This window comes from Chiloscyllium punctatum, chromosome 9 (assembly GCF_047496795.1).
Source record: "Chiloscyllium punctatum isolate Juve2018m chromosome 9, sChiPun1.3, whole genome shotgun sequence".
Taxonomy (NCBI): Eukaryota; Metazoa; Chordata; class Chondrichthyes; order Orectolobiformes; family Hemiscylliidae; genus Chiloscyllium; species Chiloscyllium punctatum.
Genome location: NC_092747.1, coordinates 832,628 through 849,342, shown reverse-complemented (window position 1 = coordinate 849,342; position 16,715 = coordinate 832,628). Strand labels below are relative to the sequence as shown.

Sequence of the window (16,715 nt, the reverse complement as noted above, 5' to 3'; positions counted from 1 at the left end):
TAGAACTCTCACTGGGGTACAGTCCCACACACACACACACACTGACTCTCACTGGGGTACAGTCCCACACATACTGACTCTCACTGGGGTACAGTCCCACACACACACACACACACTGATTCTCACTGGGTTACAGTCCCATACACACTGGTTGTCACTGGGATACAGTCCCACACACACTGACTCTCTCTGGGGTATGGGGTCCCACACACACACTGACTCCCACTGGGGCACAGTCCCACACACACTTTGCAGCTGCTACTGGAGCTGGGTTGGCATGGATTGTTGAACGGTTGAAGTTGGGAATTTTGTCTCTTAAGGAGTTGGGTCCTGCCATTGCTGATCTCTCTCTCTCTTTCTCTCTCTCCCTCACTCGCTCACTCACTCTCTCCCTTTCTGTCTCTCCCCTTCCTCCTTCTCTCCCTTCCTCGTTCAGGGTGGTTACGCTGGGAATGCTGTCGGTTTCCGAATGAGCTCATTACTGAAACTTGCTGAGACCAAGTCGAACTGTCCGGGAATGAACCTGATGCACTTTGTCACGATGGTGAGTGACTAGGGCTCGAAATCCCAGAGAACCACGGAGCACTCAGTGTGGAGGGGGAGGGTTACGGCATGTGGATTTGGGAGGGCAGATGTGGGGGTTGGGGGGTGGGAATGGGGCGGGAGGGGTTTGGAAGGAGTGGGGGTGAAGTGGGGTTTGTTGAGGCTAGGACTTTCCTGGGTTGGGACCTGGAATCCCAGCCGGAGTGGAAGCTGTTTGCCCTTTAGCTGAACCTTTCACTAAATGATTTTGCAGGAAGCAGAGAAGAACGACAGGAAGTTGTTGGAATTCCCAAACCGGCTGCAGAATCTCGGAGCAGCATCCAGGTATCACCCTTGTGATGGGCATGGGGGGGATGTCACTGTGGGATCTGCCCCATCCCTATTACTGACCCCCTAACCTCTCATTCCAACCATTGCACCCCTAACCCTACCTCCTCACTCCTAAACTCTCACCCCAATCTTTTGCCTCTGCCCAACCCCATTACAAATATGTCAGCCCCACCCCATCCCCTTAACCCCCACCCTCCTGTGCACCAGTCCTCATCCACCCTGCCCTATGCGAACACCCCTTCAGACTCTGAGCTGGTGCCAACCTGTTGTTCCCCCTCACCCCCCTCCCCCATGAGGAATCCAGTTCTGTTTCCTCATCGTCCATTCCTCAATGGGACACATACAGTGAAGGTGGCCTGTTGCTGTGGTAACATTGAGGGGAGTTTCGATAGCACCCAGAAGGCTCCCTGTTGGTGGTAGAAAGTGGTAATAATGATTGCTGTCCTCCTACCTCTTGGGTCCAGGTTATTCAAACAGGAACTGGAGACTGAGTTTGAGAAACTGAAACAGAAACTTCAGCTGGTGAAAGGAAACCTGGACAAACAGCCGGAAATCTGTCAGCAAATGGAAACCTTCATCCAGGTTAGTGAGCAGTTAGTAAGGCGTTAGCACATCCAGGTTAGTGAATGGTTGGTACAGCCAGGTTAGTGAGTGGTCATTATAACCAGGTTAGTTAGTGGTTAGTACAAGCCAGATTAGTGAGTGGTCATTACAGCCAGGTTAGTGAATGGTCAGTACAGCCAGGTTAGTTAGTGGTCATTACAGACGGGTTAGTGAATGGTTAGTACAAGCCTGGTTAGCAAGCGGTTAGTACCAGACAAGTCCAATCCCATGGGAGAAAGTGAGAAATGCAGATGCTGGAGATCAGAGTTGAAAAGTGTGACGCTGGAAAAGCGCATCAGATCAGGCAGCTTCCGAGGAGCAGGAGAATTGACGTTTCAGGCAAAAGTCCTTCATCAGAATGGGGCTGTGAGCCAAGGAGGTGGCAAGATAAATGGAAGGGGTGTGGGGGTGGGGCTAAGGGGAAGGTAGCTGAGACTGTGATAGGTGGATGGAGGTGGGGGTACAGGTTATAGGGTGGAGCGGATAGATGGGAAGGAAGATGGACAGGTGGGACAGGTCATGAGGATGGTGCTGAGCTGGAAGGTTGGAACTAGCCAGGACACCCACACCAACCAACCCCACTGCCTGTGGTCAAACACTCCACCCTCTCGGTTCACAAGCCTCATTCCTGATGAAGGGCTCTTGCCTGAAATGTCGATTCTCCTGCTCCCTGGATGCTGCCTGACTGGCTGTGCTTTTCCAGCACCACACTCTCAAAGACCAATTCTGAACCAAACCTGGCTCCATTGATGACAAAGAAACCAAAGAACTGCTGAAACGAGAAACAAAAACAAATTGCTGGAAAAACTCAGCAGGCATGGCAGAGTTGACATTTTGAGGACTGTTGTGATTGTAACGAGGTCAGACAGAGGTTCCCTGATTGGTGCTGTTAATATGGTCCAAGTTCAGGAGCTCTGAAGGGTAAAAAGGGGAGTGTCAGAGATGCTGACATTCTGGTAGCTGACTCTATATGAGGCAGTAATATAGACAAGGGCTGTTCATGTGTAATTAAAGGATGACTTGGTGACAGGATACCGGCCTCTCTGGAGTTATCTCAGGGTCCAGTTCTGAAGAGGTTCTGAGGAAGGGTCACTGGACCCGAACCGTAAACTCTGCTTTCTCTCCATTGAGGCTGCCAGACCTGCTGAGCTTTTCTAGCTATTACTGTTTTTTTTCCATTGATCATTGTTTGTTTTGATTGTAATGAGGTGGTCTCTCATTGAGACACACACGCACAGTGTTGCAGATTTGGTTTTAACAACAAAACAGAAAATTATTTCATATAATTAATAAAGACAACATAGAAAGACGTAAACTATTTACACATGACACATACTTTGAGATATTGAAACACATAGTAAATTATTGTCCTATTAATCCCAAAACACTCCATTATAGACACCCAAAACATCCCCACATATTGCTCATATCAGTGAAAACTCCTTTTCTCTCACACCTCAATAGATTTAATTTAATTGTGACTTCAACTCCTAGTCTAGAAAATCTGATAACCTTTTCCTGAAGCTCTTTTATACCCGAATTTAACTATTCTCAGCTCCAAATAACTACTTCAGGGTTTTATCCAAACCTTTCTAGTTTGGAACTGTTACAAAACTTCTTATTCTATTTTCTATCTTCTCCTTCTCTCAGGAACATTACTTTACGTATCATCATCATCCAAGGCCTTTTGCAGAATTGCCCCAGACTGAAACTAAAACAAAAATTATTTTCAAGCTTTGGTGCTTTCCCAAATAAAAATAAACAAATCGTAAAATTTACAACAGACACACGGAAGTACAATTATATAGCTTGCTCAGTGTAAACTTTCCTAATGTGAACAAAAACTCATTAGATCTGAAAGCTACCGTTCTATCAAATGGTTTTAAATGAAATCACCATGGCTATACCTTCAAATTCATTATTGAATCTACAGACACACACAGAGAAAAATGTACCATGAGATCCAAATTCAAAAATCAATATTGAAAATAAATAATATTAAAATATATTTAAATCACACACCAGACATTTGAGACTGGGGTCAAGCAGACCAGCAATCCTTGTGAGGCTCAGGTTCAGGGATCAATAGTTATTGTTTGGGTCAAGGGTCATTGGTATGTGTGGAGTCAGAGTTGGGATATCAGTCCTCTTTGATGGGGTTAAGCTGCAGAGTTCAATAGTCACCATTGGAGTCGCAGCCTGGGTGAGGGGTCAACACTTGTGGTTGAGGTTGGGGTCAGAGCAGGAATAATGTTCCCTCCAACGGTTGTGGTATGAATTCTACTCAAGGTCAGAATCGAGGTCAGGGGTCAGGGTTGCCTTCTGAAGGTAGACCTAAGGGCAGGCTATGTGCTCTTGCCCAACTAGGAGGGGCATATGGAGTTTAATTTTGCTTAATATGAGGTGCTCCATTTTGGAAAGGCAGATCAGGGCAGAACTTATACACTTAATGGGACTGTTGCCAAAGAGACCTTTGAGTGCAAGTTCATAATTCCTTGAAAGTGAAGTCCCACGTAGACAGGGTAGTAAAGAAGGCGTTTGGTCAATGCATGGAGTATAGGAGTTGGGAGGTCATGTTGTGGCTGTACATGACATTAGTTAGGCCACTTCTGGAATACTGCATGCAATTCTGGTCTCCCTGCTATAGAAAGGATGTTGTGAAACTTGAAAGAGTTCAGAAAAAGACTTACAAAGATGTTTGCCAAGGTTGGAGGGCTTGAGCTACAGGGAGAGGTTGAATGGACTGGGGCTGTTTTCCCTGGAGCGTCGTAGGTGGAGGTGTGACCTTACAGAGGTTTATAAAATCATGAGGTGCATGGATGGGGTAAATAGACAGGATCTTTTCCCTGAGTCCAGATCTAGAGGGCATAGGTTTAGGGTGAGGGGGGAAAGACTTAAAAGGGATTTAAGGGGCAGCTTTTTCACACAGAGGGTAGTGCATGTATGGAATGAGCTTCCAGAGGAAGTGGTGGAGGCTGGTATAATTACAACATTTAAAAGGCATCTGGATGGGTATCTCAATAGGAAAGTCTAGAGGGATATGGGTTAAATGCTGGCAAATGGGGCTAGATTTATTTAGGATATGTGGTTGGCATGGACAAGTTGCTGTATGAGTTCAGGATGAGGTCAAGAGTTGGAGCTCCCTGTTTGGGTCAGGGGTCAGTACTCCCGGATGGGGGGGTCAGGGGTTGGTACTCCTGGATGGGGGACAGGGGTTATGCTCCTGTGTTCTCTGGTCTCCTATCAATGATGTGTTTGTGTTTTGCAGAAGGCAGAGAGGCAGCTGGACGAAGTGCAGGCCTCAGTGACTGAGCTGCAGGCTGTGAGTCAGCAACTTGCTGAATATCTTTGTGAAGATGAAGAGAAATTCAAACTGGAGGAATACTGCCAAATCTTCCAAAACTTCGGAGAGAAATTCATTGCAGCAACACAGGTTGGTGAGTCTGAATGGAAGGGGTCAGGTCTCTTCAATCTCTCTCCATCACTGAAGTTTCTCATCCCTGGGACTGTTCTTGTAAGTTGTCTCTGCACCCTCACCTTCCCTGTAATGTGGGGCCTACACCTGGACACATTCCTCCAGCTGAGGATGAACAGGGGGCTTGTACAAGTTCACTATCACCTCCTCGCTCGTGTACTCTATGTCCCTATTAATAAAGCCCAGGCCACTGCCTGCTCTATTAACCACATTCTCCACATATCCTGCCACCTTCGATGATCTGTGTACATATACACCCAGCTCCCTCTGCTCCTAAATCCCCTTTGGAATTGTACCCCCTATTTTATAACCCCATTGTCTTTCAATGTTCTTCCAACCAAACTGCATCACCTCACACTGTATTGACCCTCATCTGCCACCTATCCACCCACTGCACCAACTTTTCAACATCCTTTTGGAGTTCCACGCTGTCCTCCTCACAGATTACAATTCTTCCATAGAACATTCCAGCGCAGTACAAGCCCTTCGGCCCTTCAGCCCTCGATGTTGTGCCAACCTGTGGAACCAATCTGAAGCCCATCTAACCTATACTATTCCAGTTTCACCCATATGTTTATCCAATAACCATTTAAATGCCCTTAAAGTTGGTGAGTCTACTACTGTTACAGACAGTGTGTTCCATCTCCCTACTACTCTCTGAGTAAAGAACCTACCTCTGACATCTTTCCTATATCTATCACCCCTCAATTTAAAGCTATGTCCCCTCGTGCTAGTCATCACCATCTGAGGAAAAAGGATCTCACTCTTCACCCTATCTAATCCTCTGATCATCTTGCATGTCTCTATTAAGTCACCTCTTAACCTTCTTCTCTCTAATTAAAACAGCCTCAAATCCTTCAGCCTTTCCTCATAAGACTTTCCCTCCATACCAGACAACATCTGAGTAAATCTCCTGTGAGCTTTTCCAAAGATTCCACATTCTTCCAATAATGCAGTGACCAGAACTGTACACAATAATCTAAGTGCAGCCACACCAGAGTTTTGTACAGCTGCAGCGTGACCTCGTGGCTCCAAAACTCAATCCCTCTACCAACAAATGCTGACACATCATACGCCTTCTTAACAACCCCATCAATCTAGGTGAAAACTTTCAGGGATCTGTGTACATGGACACCGAGATCTCTCTGCTCATCTACACTACCAAAAATCTTACCATTTGCCCAGTTCTCTGTATTCCTGTTACTCCTTCCAAAGTGAATCACTTCACACTTTTCTGCATTAAACTCGATTTACTACCTCTCAGCCCAGTTCTGCAGCTTATCTATGTCCCTCTGTAACCCACAAAATCCTTCGGCACTATCCACAACTCTACTGACCTCAGTGTCATCCGCAAATTTACTAACCCATCCTTCTACGCACTCACCCTGATCATTCATAAAAATGACTAACAGCAGTGGCCCCAAAACAGATCCTTGCGGAACACCACTAATAACTGAGCTCCAGGATGAACATTTCCCATCAAACACCACCCTCTGTCTTCTTTCAGCTAGCCAATTTCTGATCCAAACATTAAATCACCCTCGATCCCCTGCCTCTGCATTTTCTGCAATAGCCTACTGTCGGGAACCTTATCAAACGCTTTACTGAAATCCATATACACCATGTCAACAGGTTTACTCTCATCTACCTGTTTGATCACCTTCTCAACGATCTCAATAAGGTTTGTGAGGCATGACCTACCCTTCACAAAACCATGTTAACGATCTCTAATCAACTTATTCATCTCTAGATGATTATAAATCCTATCTCTTATAACCCTTTCCAAACCTTTACCCACAACCGAAGTAAGTCTAAAGTTACTAGGGTTGTCTCTACTCTCCTTCTTAAACAAGGGAACAAGATTTGCTACCCTCCAGTCTTCTGGCACTATTACTGTAGACAATACGACATAAAGTTCAAAACCAAAGGTTCTGCAATCTCCTCCCTAGCTTCCCAGAGAATCCGAGGATAAATCTCATCAGGCCCAAGGGATTTATCTATTTGCACACTTGCCAGAACGAACTATAGACCTGTGAGCCTGATGTCGGTGGTGGGCAAGTTGTTGGAGGGAATCCTGAGGGACAGGATGTACATGTATTTGAAAGGCAAGGACTGAGTAGGGATAGTCAACATGGCTTTGTGTGTGGGAAATCATGTCTCACAAACTTGATTGAGTTTTTTGAAGTAGTAACAAAGAGGATTGCTGAGGGCAGAGTGGTAGATGTGATCTATATGGACTTCAGTAAGGCATTTGACAAGGTTCCCCATGGGAGACTGATTAGCAAGGTTAGATCTCATGGAATACAGGGAGAACTAGCCATTTGGATACAGAACTGGCTCAAAGGTAGAACACAGAGGGTGGTGGTAGAGGATTGATTTTCAGACTGGTGGCCTGTGACCAGTGGAGTGCCACAAGGATCGGTGCTGGGTCCACTACTTTTTGTCATTTAAATAAATGATTTTGATGTGAGCATAAGAGGTATAGTTAGTAAGTTTGCAGGTGACACCAAAATTGGAGGTGTAATGGACAGTGAAGAAGGTTACCTCAGATTACAACGGGATCTTGATCAGATGGGCCAATGGGCTGAGGAACGGCAGATAGAGTTTAATTTAGATAAATGCGAGGTGCTGCATTTTGGGAAAACAAATCTTAGCAGGACTTGTACACTTAATGGTAAGGTCCTAGGGAGTGTTGCTGAACAAAGAGACCATGGAGTGCAGGTTCATAGCTCCTTGAAAGTGGAGTCGCAGGTAGATAGGATAGTGAAGAAGGCGTTTGGTATGCTTTCCTTTATTGGTCAGAGTATTGAGTATAGGAGTTGGGAGGTCATGTTGTGGCTGTACAGGACATTGGTTAGGCCACTGTTGGAATATTGCATGCAATTCTGGTCTCCTTCCTATCGGAAGGATGTTGTGAAACTTGAAAGGGTTCAGAAAAGATTTACAAGGAGGATTTGAGCTATAGGGAAAGGCTGACCAGGCTGGGGCTGTTTTCCCTGGGGTGTCGGAGGCTGAGGGTGACCTTATAGAGGTTTATAAAATCATGAGGGGCATGGGTAGGGTAAATAGACAAGGTCTTTTCGCTGGATGGGGAGAGTCTAGAACTAGATGACAGGTTTAGGGTGAGAGGGGAAATATATAAAGAGACCTAAGGGGCAACATTTTCAAACAGAGGGTGGTACGTGTATGGAATGAGCTGCCAGAGGATATGGTGGAGGCTGGTACAATTGTAACATTTAAGAGGCATTTGGATGGGTATATGAATAGGAAGGATTTGGAGGGATATGAGCTGGGTGCTGGCAGGTGGGACTACATTGGGTTGGGATATCTGGTCGGCATAGACAGGTTGGACCGAAGGGTCTGTTTCCGTGCTGTACATCTCTATGACTCTATAACCACCTCCTTACGAACCTTAATCCCCGTCTAGTCTTATAGCCTGTATCTCAGTATTCTCTTTGACAACATTTTCCTGTGAGAATACTGAAGAAAAATATCCATTTAGCCCTTCCTCTACCTCTTCAGACACCACGCACAACTTCTCCCTGCTGTCCTTGACAGGCCCTAATCTTTAGTCATTCTTTTATTCCTGACATACCGATAGAAAGCTTTAGGGTTTTCCTTGATCTTACCTGCTAAAGACTTCTCATGTTCCCTCCTGGCTCTTCTTAGCTCTCTCTTTAGGTCCTTCCCGCTAACTTGTAACTCTCAAGTGCCCTAACTGAGCCTTCACATCTCATCTTTACATAAGCCTCCTTCTTCCTCTTGACAAGAGTTTCAACTTCTTTAGTCAACTACGGCTCCCTCACTTGACCACTTCCTCCCTGCCTGACAGGTACATACTTACCATGGGCACGCAATAGCTGTTCCTTGAACAAGCTCCACATTTCAATTGTGCTCATCCTCTGCAGTTTCCTTCTCCAGCCTATGCATCCTAAATCTTGCCTAATCACATTGTATGTGCCTTTCCCCCAGCTATAACTCTTGCCCTGCAGTAGAGACCTATCTCTTTCCATTGCTAAAGTAAACATAACTGAATTGTGGTCACTATCACCAAAGAGCTCACCTACCTCCAAATCTAACACCTGTCCGGGTTCATTACCCAGTACCAAATCTAAATGTGGCCTCGCCCCTTGTTGGCCTGTCTACATACTGTCGAGAGCATGGTGCTGGAAAAGCACTGCAGGTCAGGCAGCTTCTGAGGAGCAGGAGAATCAACGTTTTGGGCAAAAGCCCTTCTTTAGGAATGAATCCTAATGAAGGGCTTTTGCCCGAAATGTCGATTGCCCTGCTCGGCTGCTGCCTGACCTGCTATGCTTTTCCAGCACCACAGTTTTTGACATGTGATAACTAGGCATGGTGTATGGAGTTGGTGCTATCCTTTCCTTTACATCTCTGGAACATCTTTGAGGCCTATAGAAAACTCCCAACAGGGTAACCTCTCCTTTCCTGTTTCTAACCTCAGACCATTACTACCTGAGTAGATGAGTCCTCGTCAAACATCCTTTCTGCCACCGTAATAATTTCCTTGACTAACAATGCCATACCTCCCCCTCTTTACCATCTTCACCTTCTTAATGAAACATCTAAACCCTGGAACCTGCAATAACTGCTCCTGTCCCTGCTTTATCCATGTTTCCGAAATGGCCACAACATCGAAGTCTCAGGTACCAACCCATGCTGCAAGTTCACCCACCTTATTCCGGATGCTCCTAGCGTTGAAGTAGACACACTTCAAACCACCTTCCTGCTTGCCAGTGCTCTCTTGCCACCTTAAATCTTTATTCATGACCTCACTACTTTCAACATCCTGTACACTGGAGCTACAATTCAGGTTCCCACCCCTCACCCCCACTAAATTGCTTTAAACTCACCCGACGAGCATGAGCAAATTTCCCCCCTCAGATATTGGTACCCCTCTGGTTCAGGTGAAGACCATCTTGTTTGTAAAGGTCCCACCTACCCTAGGAGGAGCCCCAATTATCCAGGTACCTGAACCCTCCCACCTGCGCCAACCCTGGAGCCACATGTTCAACTCCCTGAATTTCTGCCTTAGACCCCATCCCTTTTCCTACCTATGTGGGCCAGACTTGGGGGTTGCACCCCCCCCCCCCCCCCCGCCCCCCCAAAGGACCCTGAAAACACCATCAGAGACATCGCAGATCCTGGCACCTGGGAGGCCATGCACCAACCGTGAGTCTCTCCCGTTCCCACAGAACCTCCTGTCTGTCCCCCTAACTATGGAGTCCCCAATGGCTAATGCTCTGCCACAACGGCCACAGGGGATCCCTGCACTGCCTGCCAGTTCCCTTTCCGTCCCCTGTCTGTAATGCATCTACCTTCTTCTTTTACTTGAGGTGTGACTACCTCCCTGTAACTCCTCTCAATAACCCCCTCCACCTCCTAAATAATCCGAAGTTCATCCAGCTCCAGCTCCTTTCGAGGAGCTGGAGTTGGGTGCACTTCCTGCAGATGAAGTCAGTGGGGACGCTAGAGGTGACCCTTACCTCCCACATTCTGTAGGAGGAACATTCCAACTACTCTCACCATCATTCCCACTGAATTCCCAAAGAGACTGTTGGTATAAAAACCAGTAATCTTACCAAACCTTACAGAACATATTTTTTGGTTAGAGGAGAAGTATGGGTGGGAGACACTACCCAAGTAGTGTTTCAGGTTATAAAACCGCTCAAATATATTACCTCACTGACTCAACCGCTCAGTGTCTGCTCCTGCTCAGTGTGTGCTCCGCATATTCACGAGGTAAATTTTTATGGGATTAATTTACCTTCCTGGCAGCCCCCTGGTCCTCGCTGTCACTGCTTCTGCTGCAGAAATGGAACAGTTTGCAAGTTTCCCCTTCAAACTTTGTAACTGGCTCCTGTGCATCAGAGCCATATAATTAACATATATCAGAAAACACAAGTGCCTCAAAACTGACCCCTAGGGAGCTCCATTCCAACCCCTCCTCCAGCCTGAACAATATCCAATGACCATTACTCTCTCCGGACAGTTTTCTGCCCACATTACCACTGTCCCTTTTATTCCAGGGCTTACATCTTATCCACATCAGTCTGTCAAGTACCACAGTATCAGACATCTTCTGGAAATCCACATACATACAAATCTATGAATCATAGAGTCATGCAACACAGAAACAGGCCCTTTGGCCCACAATGTCTATGCTAACCAACAAAGACCAAACCATATTTGTCACATTTCCCAGTGGGAGTAGGAGGAGGCTATTCAGCTTCTCGAGCTGCTCCATCATTCAATAAGATCATGGCTGAGCTGATTGCAATCTCAAATCCCCATTCCCACATACCTTACACCTCTTGATCAACAAGAATCTCTCTGCATCTGCCTTCAAAATCTTCAAGGACTCCTGTTCCACCACCTTTTGTGAAGAGAGGGTCAAAAGCTCCTGACCTTCTGAAAACACACAGCTGTTCGAGTGGAAGGAGAACCAAGACTGTACTGAGGTCAGGAGTTGATGGCCCTGGCGGAACCCAAATTGGACGTCATTGAGCAGGATATTGCTGAGCAGGTGCTGCTTGATGAGACCTTCCATCATTTTACTGAGGATCGAGAGTATACTGATGGGGCAGTAACTAGCTGGATTGGATTTGTCCTGTTTTTATGGGACATACCTGGGCAATTTTCCACATTAGATGTTGGTGTTGTAGCTGTACCGGAACACTTGGCTCGGGGAGCGGCAAGTTCTGGAGCACAAGTCTTCGGTCCTATTGCTGGAATGTTATCAGGGCCCACTGCCTTTGTACTATCCAGTGTCTCTGACCGTTCCTTTATGTAGAAACACAGAAAACAGGAACAAGAGTTGGCCACTTGGCCTGCCATTTATTAGGGGGTCAGATACATGATTCTTTGAAAGTTGCATCACAAGTGGACAGGGTGGGTAAGAAGGCTTTGAATTGGGATGTCATGGAGCAGTTATAAAGGACTTTAGTGAAGCCTTTTCTGGAGCACTATCTACAGTTCTGGTTGCCCTGCTATAGGAAGGATACTATTAAATCAAGGAGAGTTCAGAAAAGATTTATTAGGATGTTGCCAGGACTGGAGGGTTTGAGTTAAATGGAGACTCTGAATAGGTTGGGATTTTTTTTCACTCGAATGCAGGAGGTTGAGGTTATAGAGGTTTGTAAAAATTATGAGGGGTACAGATAAGGTGAATAGCAAAGGTCTTTTCTCTTGGGAGGGGGAGTTCAAAACTAGGGGGCATAATTTGAATGTGAGAGGAGAAAGTTTTATGCGGGACCTGAGGGGCAACCTTTTTACACAGGGAGGTTTGTGTGTGGAATGAGTTGAGAGGAGATGGTGGATGCAGGTACAGTTACAATGTTTAAAAGACATGTACATGAATAGGAAAGGTATAGAGGGATATGGGTCAAATGCTGGAAGATAGGACTAGGAGACAGTGAGATCTGCAGATGCTGGAGATCAGAGTTGAGAATGGTGCTGAAAAAGCACAGCAGGTCAGGCAGCATCCGAGGAACAGGAAAATTGATGTTTCAGGCCAGAGCCCTTCATCAGGAAGATAGGATTAGTTTAGTTTGGGAAACCTGGTCAGCATAGACAAGTTAGACCAAAGAGTCTGTTTCCGTGCTGTATGAACTCCTTCAAATATTCAATGTTATCCTTAAACTGCAATCCCAGGCTCTGGACTGCCCCACCATTGGGAACATCCTTCCTGCTTCCACACTGTCCAGTCCTATTTATAGGTTTCTATGAGATCCCCTCATACTTCTAAACAAAAATCACGTGGAGTGAATTGAATTGGCTGGAGACTGGTGTCTGTGATGCTGGGGACCACTGGAGGAGGCTGAGATGGATCATCCACTCAGCACTTCTGAAGATTGCTGTGAAAGCTTCACCCTTTTGCCCTGATGTGCTGGGCTCCTCCATCATTGAGTGTGGGGATATTTGTGGAGTCTCCTCCTCCAGTGAGTTAGGATGTGGACCCGCCGGTGTTGGACTGGGCTGGACAAAGTCAGGAGTCACATGATCCCAGATTACAGTCCAACAGGTTCACCTGATGAAGGAGCAGTGCTCCAAAAGCTTATGATTTCAAATAAACTTGTTGGACTATAACCTGGGGTCATGTGACTTCTGACTTTCTTCAGCGAGTTGCTTAATTCATGACTGGATATGGCAGGACTGCAGAGCTTAGATCTGATCTGTTGGTTGTGGGATCACTTAGTTTATCACTTGCTGCTTATATCATAGATCCCCCACAGTGTGGAAGCAGGCCATTCAGTCCATCGAGTCCACACTGACCCTCCGAAGAGCATCCCACCCAGACCCACGCCCCTACCCAATCTCTGTAACCCTGCATTTTCCATGGCCAATCCACGTAGCCTGCACACCCTGGACACTATGGGCAATTTAGCATGGCCAATCCATCTAACTTAAACATCATCATCACCATAGAATAGAATCCCTACAGTGTGGAAATAGGCAATTTGACCAATAAGTCCACACTGACCCATTCCCCTACCCTATTATTCTACATTTCCCATGATGAACCACATATCCCTTGAACACTATGGACAATTTAGCATGGCTAATCCACCCGAACTTGCACATCTTTGGAACATGGGAGGAAACCAGAGCACCCGGTGGAAACCCTCACAGTCGCCCAAGGGTGGAATTGAACCCAGATGTCCACATTGTAAGGCAGCAGTGCTAATTACTGAGCCACCATGCCTCCCCTCCTCCAGTGCTGTTGGGAATGCAAGTAGTCCTGTTTGGTGGCTTCACCAGGTTGACCCTGTGTGGGACAATGCCATTGGTTTAAGATTGAGATGATTGGGATGACCCTTCTGAATTGTGTCCCTTCAGCAGGGACATAATGCTCTCTCTCTCTCTCTCTCTCTCTGTCTCTCCTTCTTACTCTCTCTCTATGATTTACTTTCTTTATGTTTCTCACTCCCTCTGTTACTTGGTCTTTCTCTCATTCTCTCTCTCAGCTGCTCTCTCTCTGTCTTGGTAGGAGAACAAACAGCGTGCTCTGTTGGAGAGGAAACGTCGAGAGAGGGAGAAGGAGGAGAAGAAAGCCAAGAGGATCTCGATTGCGAGCTGCTCTCACATGGAGAAGGATCTAGGAGGTGGAGATCTGGAGTCACTATTGCGTAGCAACCAGAACTCATTCCGATCGAAGAGCAGCCGACAGCGAGAAGGCCCGATCCCCAGGAGCCAGTCACTGAAGCAGATTCGGGCAAGGAGCGAACAAAGTGATTCAGGGAATGGCTCCCTGACCCGTGATGATGCTCAGATGCTGAGGGAAGTTTCTAAGAAGCTGCTCAGTTTCCAGGTTGGAGCAGGGAATTCTGGGCAGCGGCACAAACAGTGCAAATTTGCCCAGACCCTACGGATCTCGGAGGAATACAGTGAGTTAGTGAAGGGCAGCACTACCCAGACTAATGGGCATGCTGAGGTGGGTCTGGAGCAGGAGGAGGGGCTGCTAGGATCTGGGGCATCCGGGCCTGGGACAGCAGGGTCTGGGCTGGCAGAAGTCCCTGCTCTTGGGGAGTCGGAACATTCTGGCAATCTGGTCCCAGCAGCAGCCCAGCAGCCGGGCAGCCCAGTACCAGCAGCAGCCCAGCAGCCAGGCAGCCCAGCCCAAGCAGCAGCCCAGCAGCTGGGCGGCCCAGTCCCGGCAGCAGCCCAGCAGCTGGGCGGCCCAGTCCCAGCAGCAGCCCAGCAGCTGGGCGGCCCAGTCCCAGCAGCAGCCCAGCAGCTGGGCGGCCCAGTCCCAGCAGCAGCCCAGCAGCTGGGCGGCCCAGTCCCAGCAGCAGCCCAGCAGCTGGGCGGCCCAGTCCCAGCAGCAGCCCCGCAGCCTGGCAGCCTGGTCCCAGCAGTAAACCAAGAGCATGGGAGCATGATCCCAACAGCAGCCCAGCAGCCTGGCAGTCCGGTCCCAGCAGCAGCCCAACAGCCTGGCAGCCAAGTTCCAGCAGCAGCCCATCAGCCTGGTAGCCTGGTCCCAGCAGCAACCCAGCAGTCGGGTAGTCCGCCGCTTTCCCTCTCTGGAGGTTTTCCGATGGGAATGGATACGGATTCAGGGACCAGGGCAGGAGGTTCTACCATGAGCTGTGTCCCTGATCCTGGAGCAGCTCCCTCGCAGTATAATCTGACTCCATTCCCTCTTGCTGGGAATTCTCCTGATTCTGAACAAGAGCAGAAATCATTGTCTTCAAACCTCCCTGCCGAAGCTCAGTATCCATCAGCCTCCTCAGCCAGGGTCTTCCGGAAAGATTTCTCCCACAGCTTCTCTGGAGACAAGCCTAGACCTGCAGCCAGGAAACGCCCCCTCACTCGTGGTTTCTCTGCGGACAAGGTACCATCTTCCCCAGCTGTCAGGAAATTCTCTATCCCCATTGCACTCAAATCGGTGAAGCCTACCACAGTCAACAAGCCAACACAGAAGGATGAGGCAAAGGCTGAACAGTCCCAAGCTTGGAAGCTTTCCAGTTTCTTCAGCAAAAAAACCAGCAAAGCATCAATGCGGGAGTCTGTCACAGACGTGAGAAAAGAGGTGCCAGAAAGCCCCACTTATGGCACTAACCCATTGGCAAACTTTTTTAAACGTTTCAGTGACAGCAAAACAACTAAACACAAAAATCCATCAAATGCCACGATGGTGCCAAAAACAGATGATGGGAGTGAGGCATCTTAACCCCTGAGTGATACGGGAGATTGGGGGGAGAAGGGGTACGTGGGAGTTAGCACCTCACTGCTGTTCTGCCAATGGCCTGAGCAGAAATGCAACATACACTGGCTTCATCAACATCCATCAACAAATAGATGGAGTTTCATTGAGTATCCTCCGTGTGTAAGGGATCAGAGAGGGTCAAAGGTCTGTAGTCCCAGGAGTGACCGGTAGAGTGTCCATCACTCAGTGATTGAGGTGAGAGCTGGAAACAGACAAATGTAGCAAGAGATTTAGAAATCTGTTCAAGACCGAGTTGGTCAATGAGTGGGGAACTGGCAGTGAAGGTTGATCTCCTCTTTTTATCAATGAGGTAAAAACAATGACTGCAGATGCTGGAAACCAGATTCTGGATTAGTGGTGCTGGAAGAGCACAGCAGTTCAGGCAGCATCCAAGGAGCTTCAAAATCGATGTTTTGGGCAAAAGCCCTTCATCAGGAATAAAGGCAGTGAGCCTGAAGCATGGAGAGATAAACTAGAGGAGGGTGGGGGTGGGGACGGGGACAGAGTAGCATAGAGTACAATGGGTGAGTGGGGGAGAGGATGAAGGTCAGGGAGGAGAGGGTGGAGTGGATAGGTGGAAAAGGAGATAGGCAGGTAGGACAAGTCCGGACAAGTCAATGGGGACAGTTACTGAGCTGGAAGTTTAGAACTAGGGTGAGGTGGGGGAAGGGGAATATCCAATCCCTCTACACCTCCATTCGCCATGACCAGGGCCTCCAAGCCCTCCGTGTTTTCCTCTCCAGACGTCCCCAACAGTACCCTTCCACCGACACTCTCATTCGTTTGGCCAAACTGGTCCTCACCCTTAACAATTTCTCCTTTGAATCCTCCCACTTCCTCCAGACCAAAGGGGTAGCTATGGGCACACGTATGGGCCCTAGCTCTGCATGTCTCTTTGTTGGCTACGTAGAGCAGTTGATCTTCCGTAATTACACCGGCACCACTCCCCACCTCTTCCTCCGCTACATTGATGACTGCATTGGCGCCACCTCATGCTCCCACGAGGAGGTTGAGCAATTCATCAACTTCACCAAC

The 16,715-nt window shown here is 47.7% G+C and overlaps 1 protein-coding gene across 1 annotated transcript in view; it reads left to right on the top strand.

Annotated features, from left to right (window-relative positions):
- Positions 1–16,137, top strand: part of LOC140481057 (uncharacterized) — a 37,798-nt gene extending 21,661 nt beyond the window's left edge. The window contains exons 8-12 of the mRNA XM_072576653.1: positions 437–544; positions 797–867; positions 1,338–1,455; positions 4,745–4,909; positions 13,959–16,137. Of these exons, the coding sequence (XP_072432754.1) occupies positions 437–544; positions 797–867; positions 1,338–1,455; positions 4,745–4,909; positions 13,959–15,644 (2,148 nt within the window). The 3' untranslated portion in view covers positions 15,645–16,137. The remainder of the gene's footprint in view (positions 1–436; positions 545–796; positions 868–1,337; positions 1,456–4,744; positions 4,910–13,958) is intronic.
- The last annotated feature ends 578 nt before the right edge of the window (positions 16,138–16,715 follow it).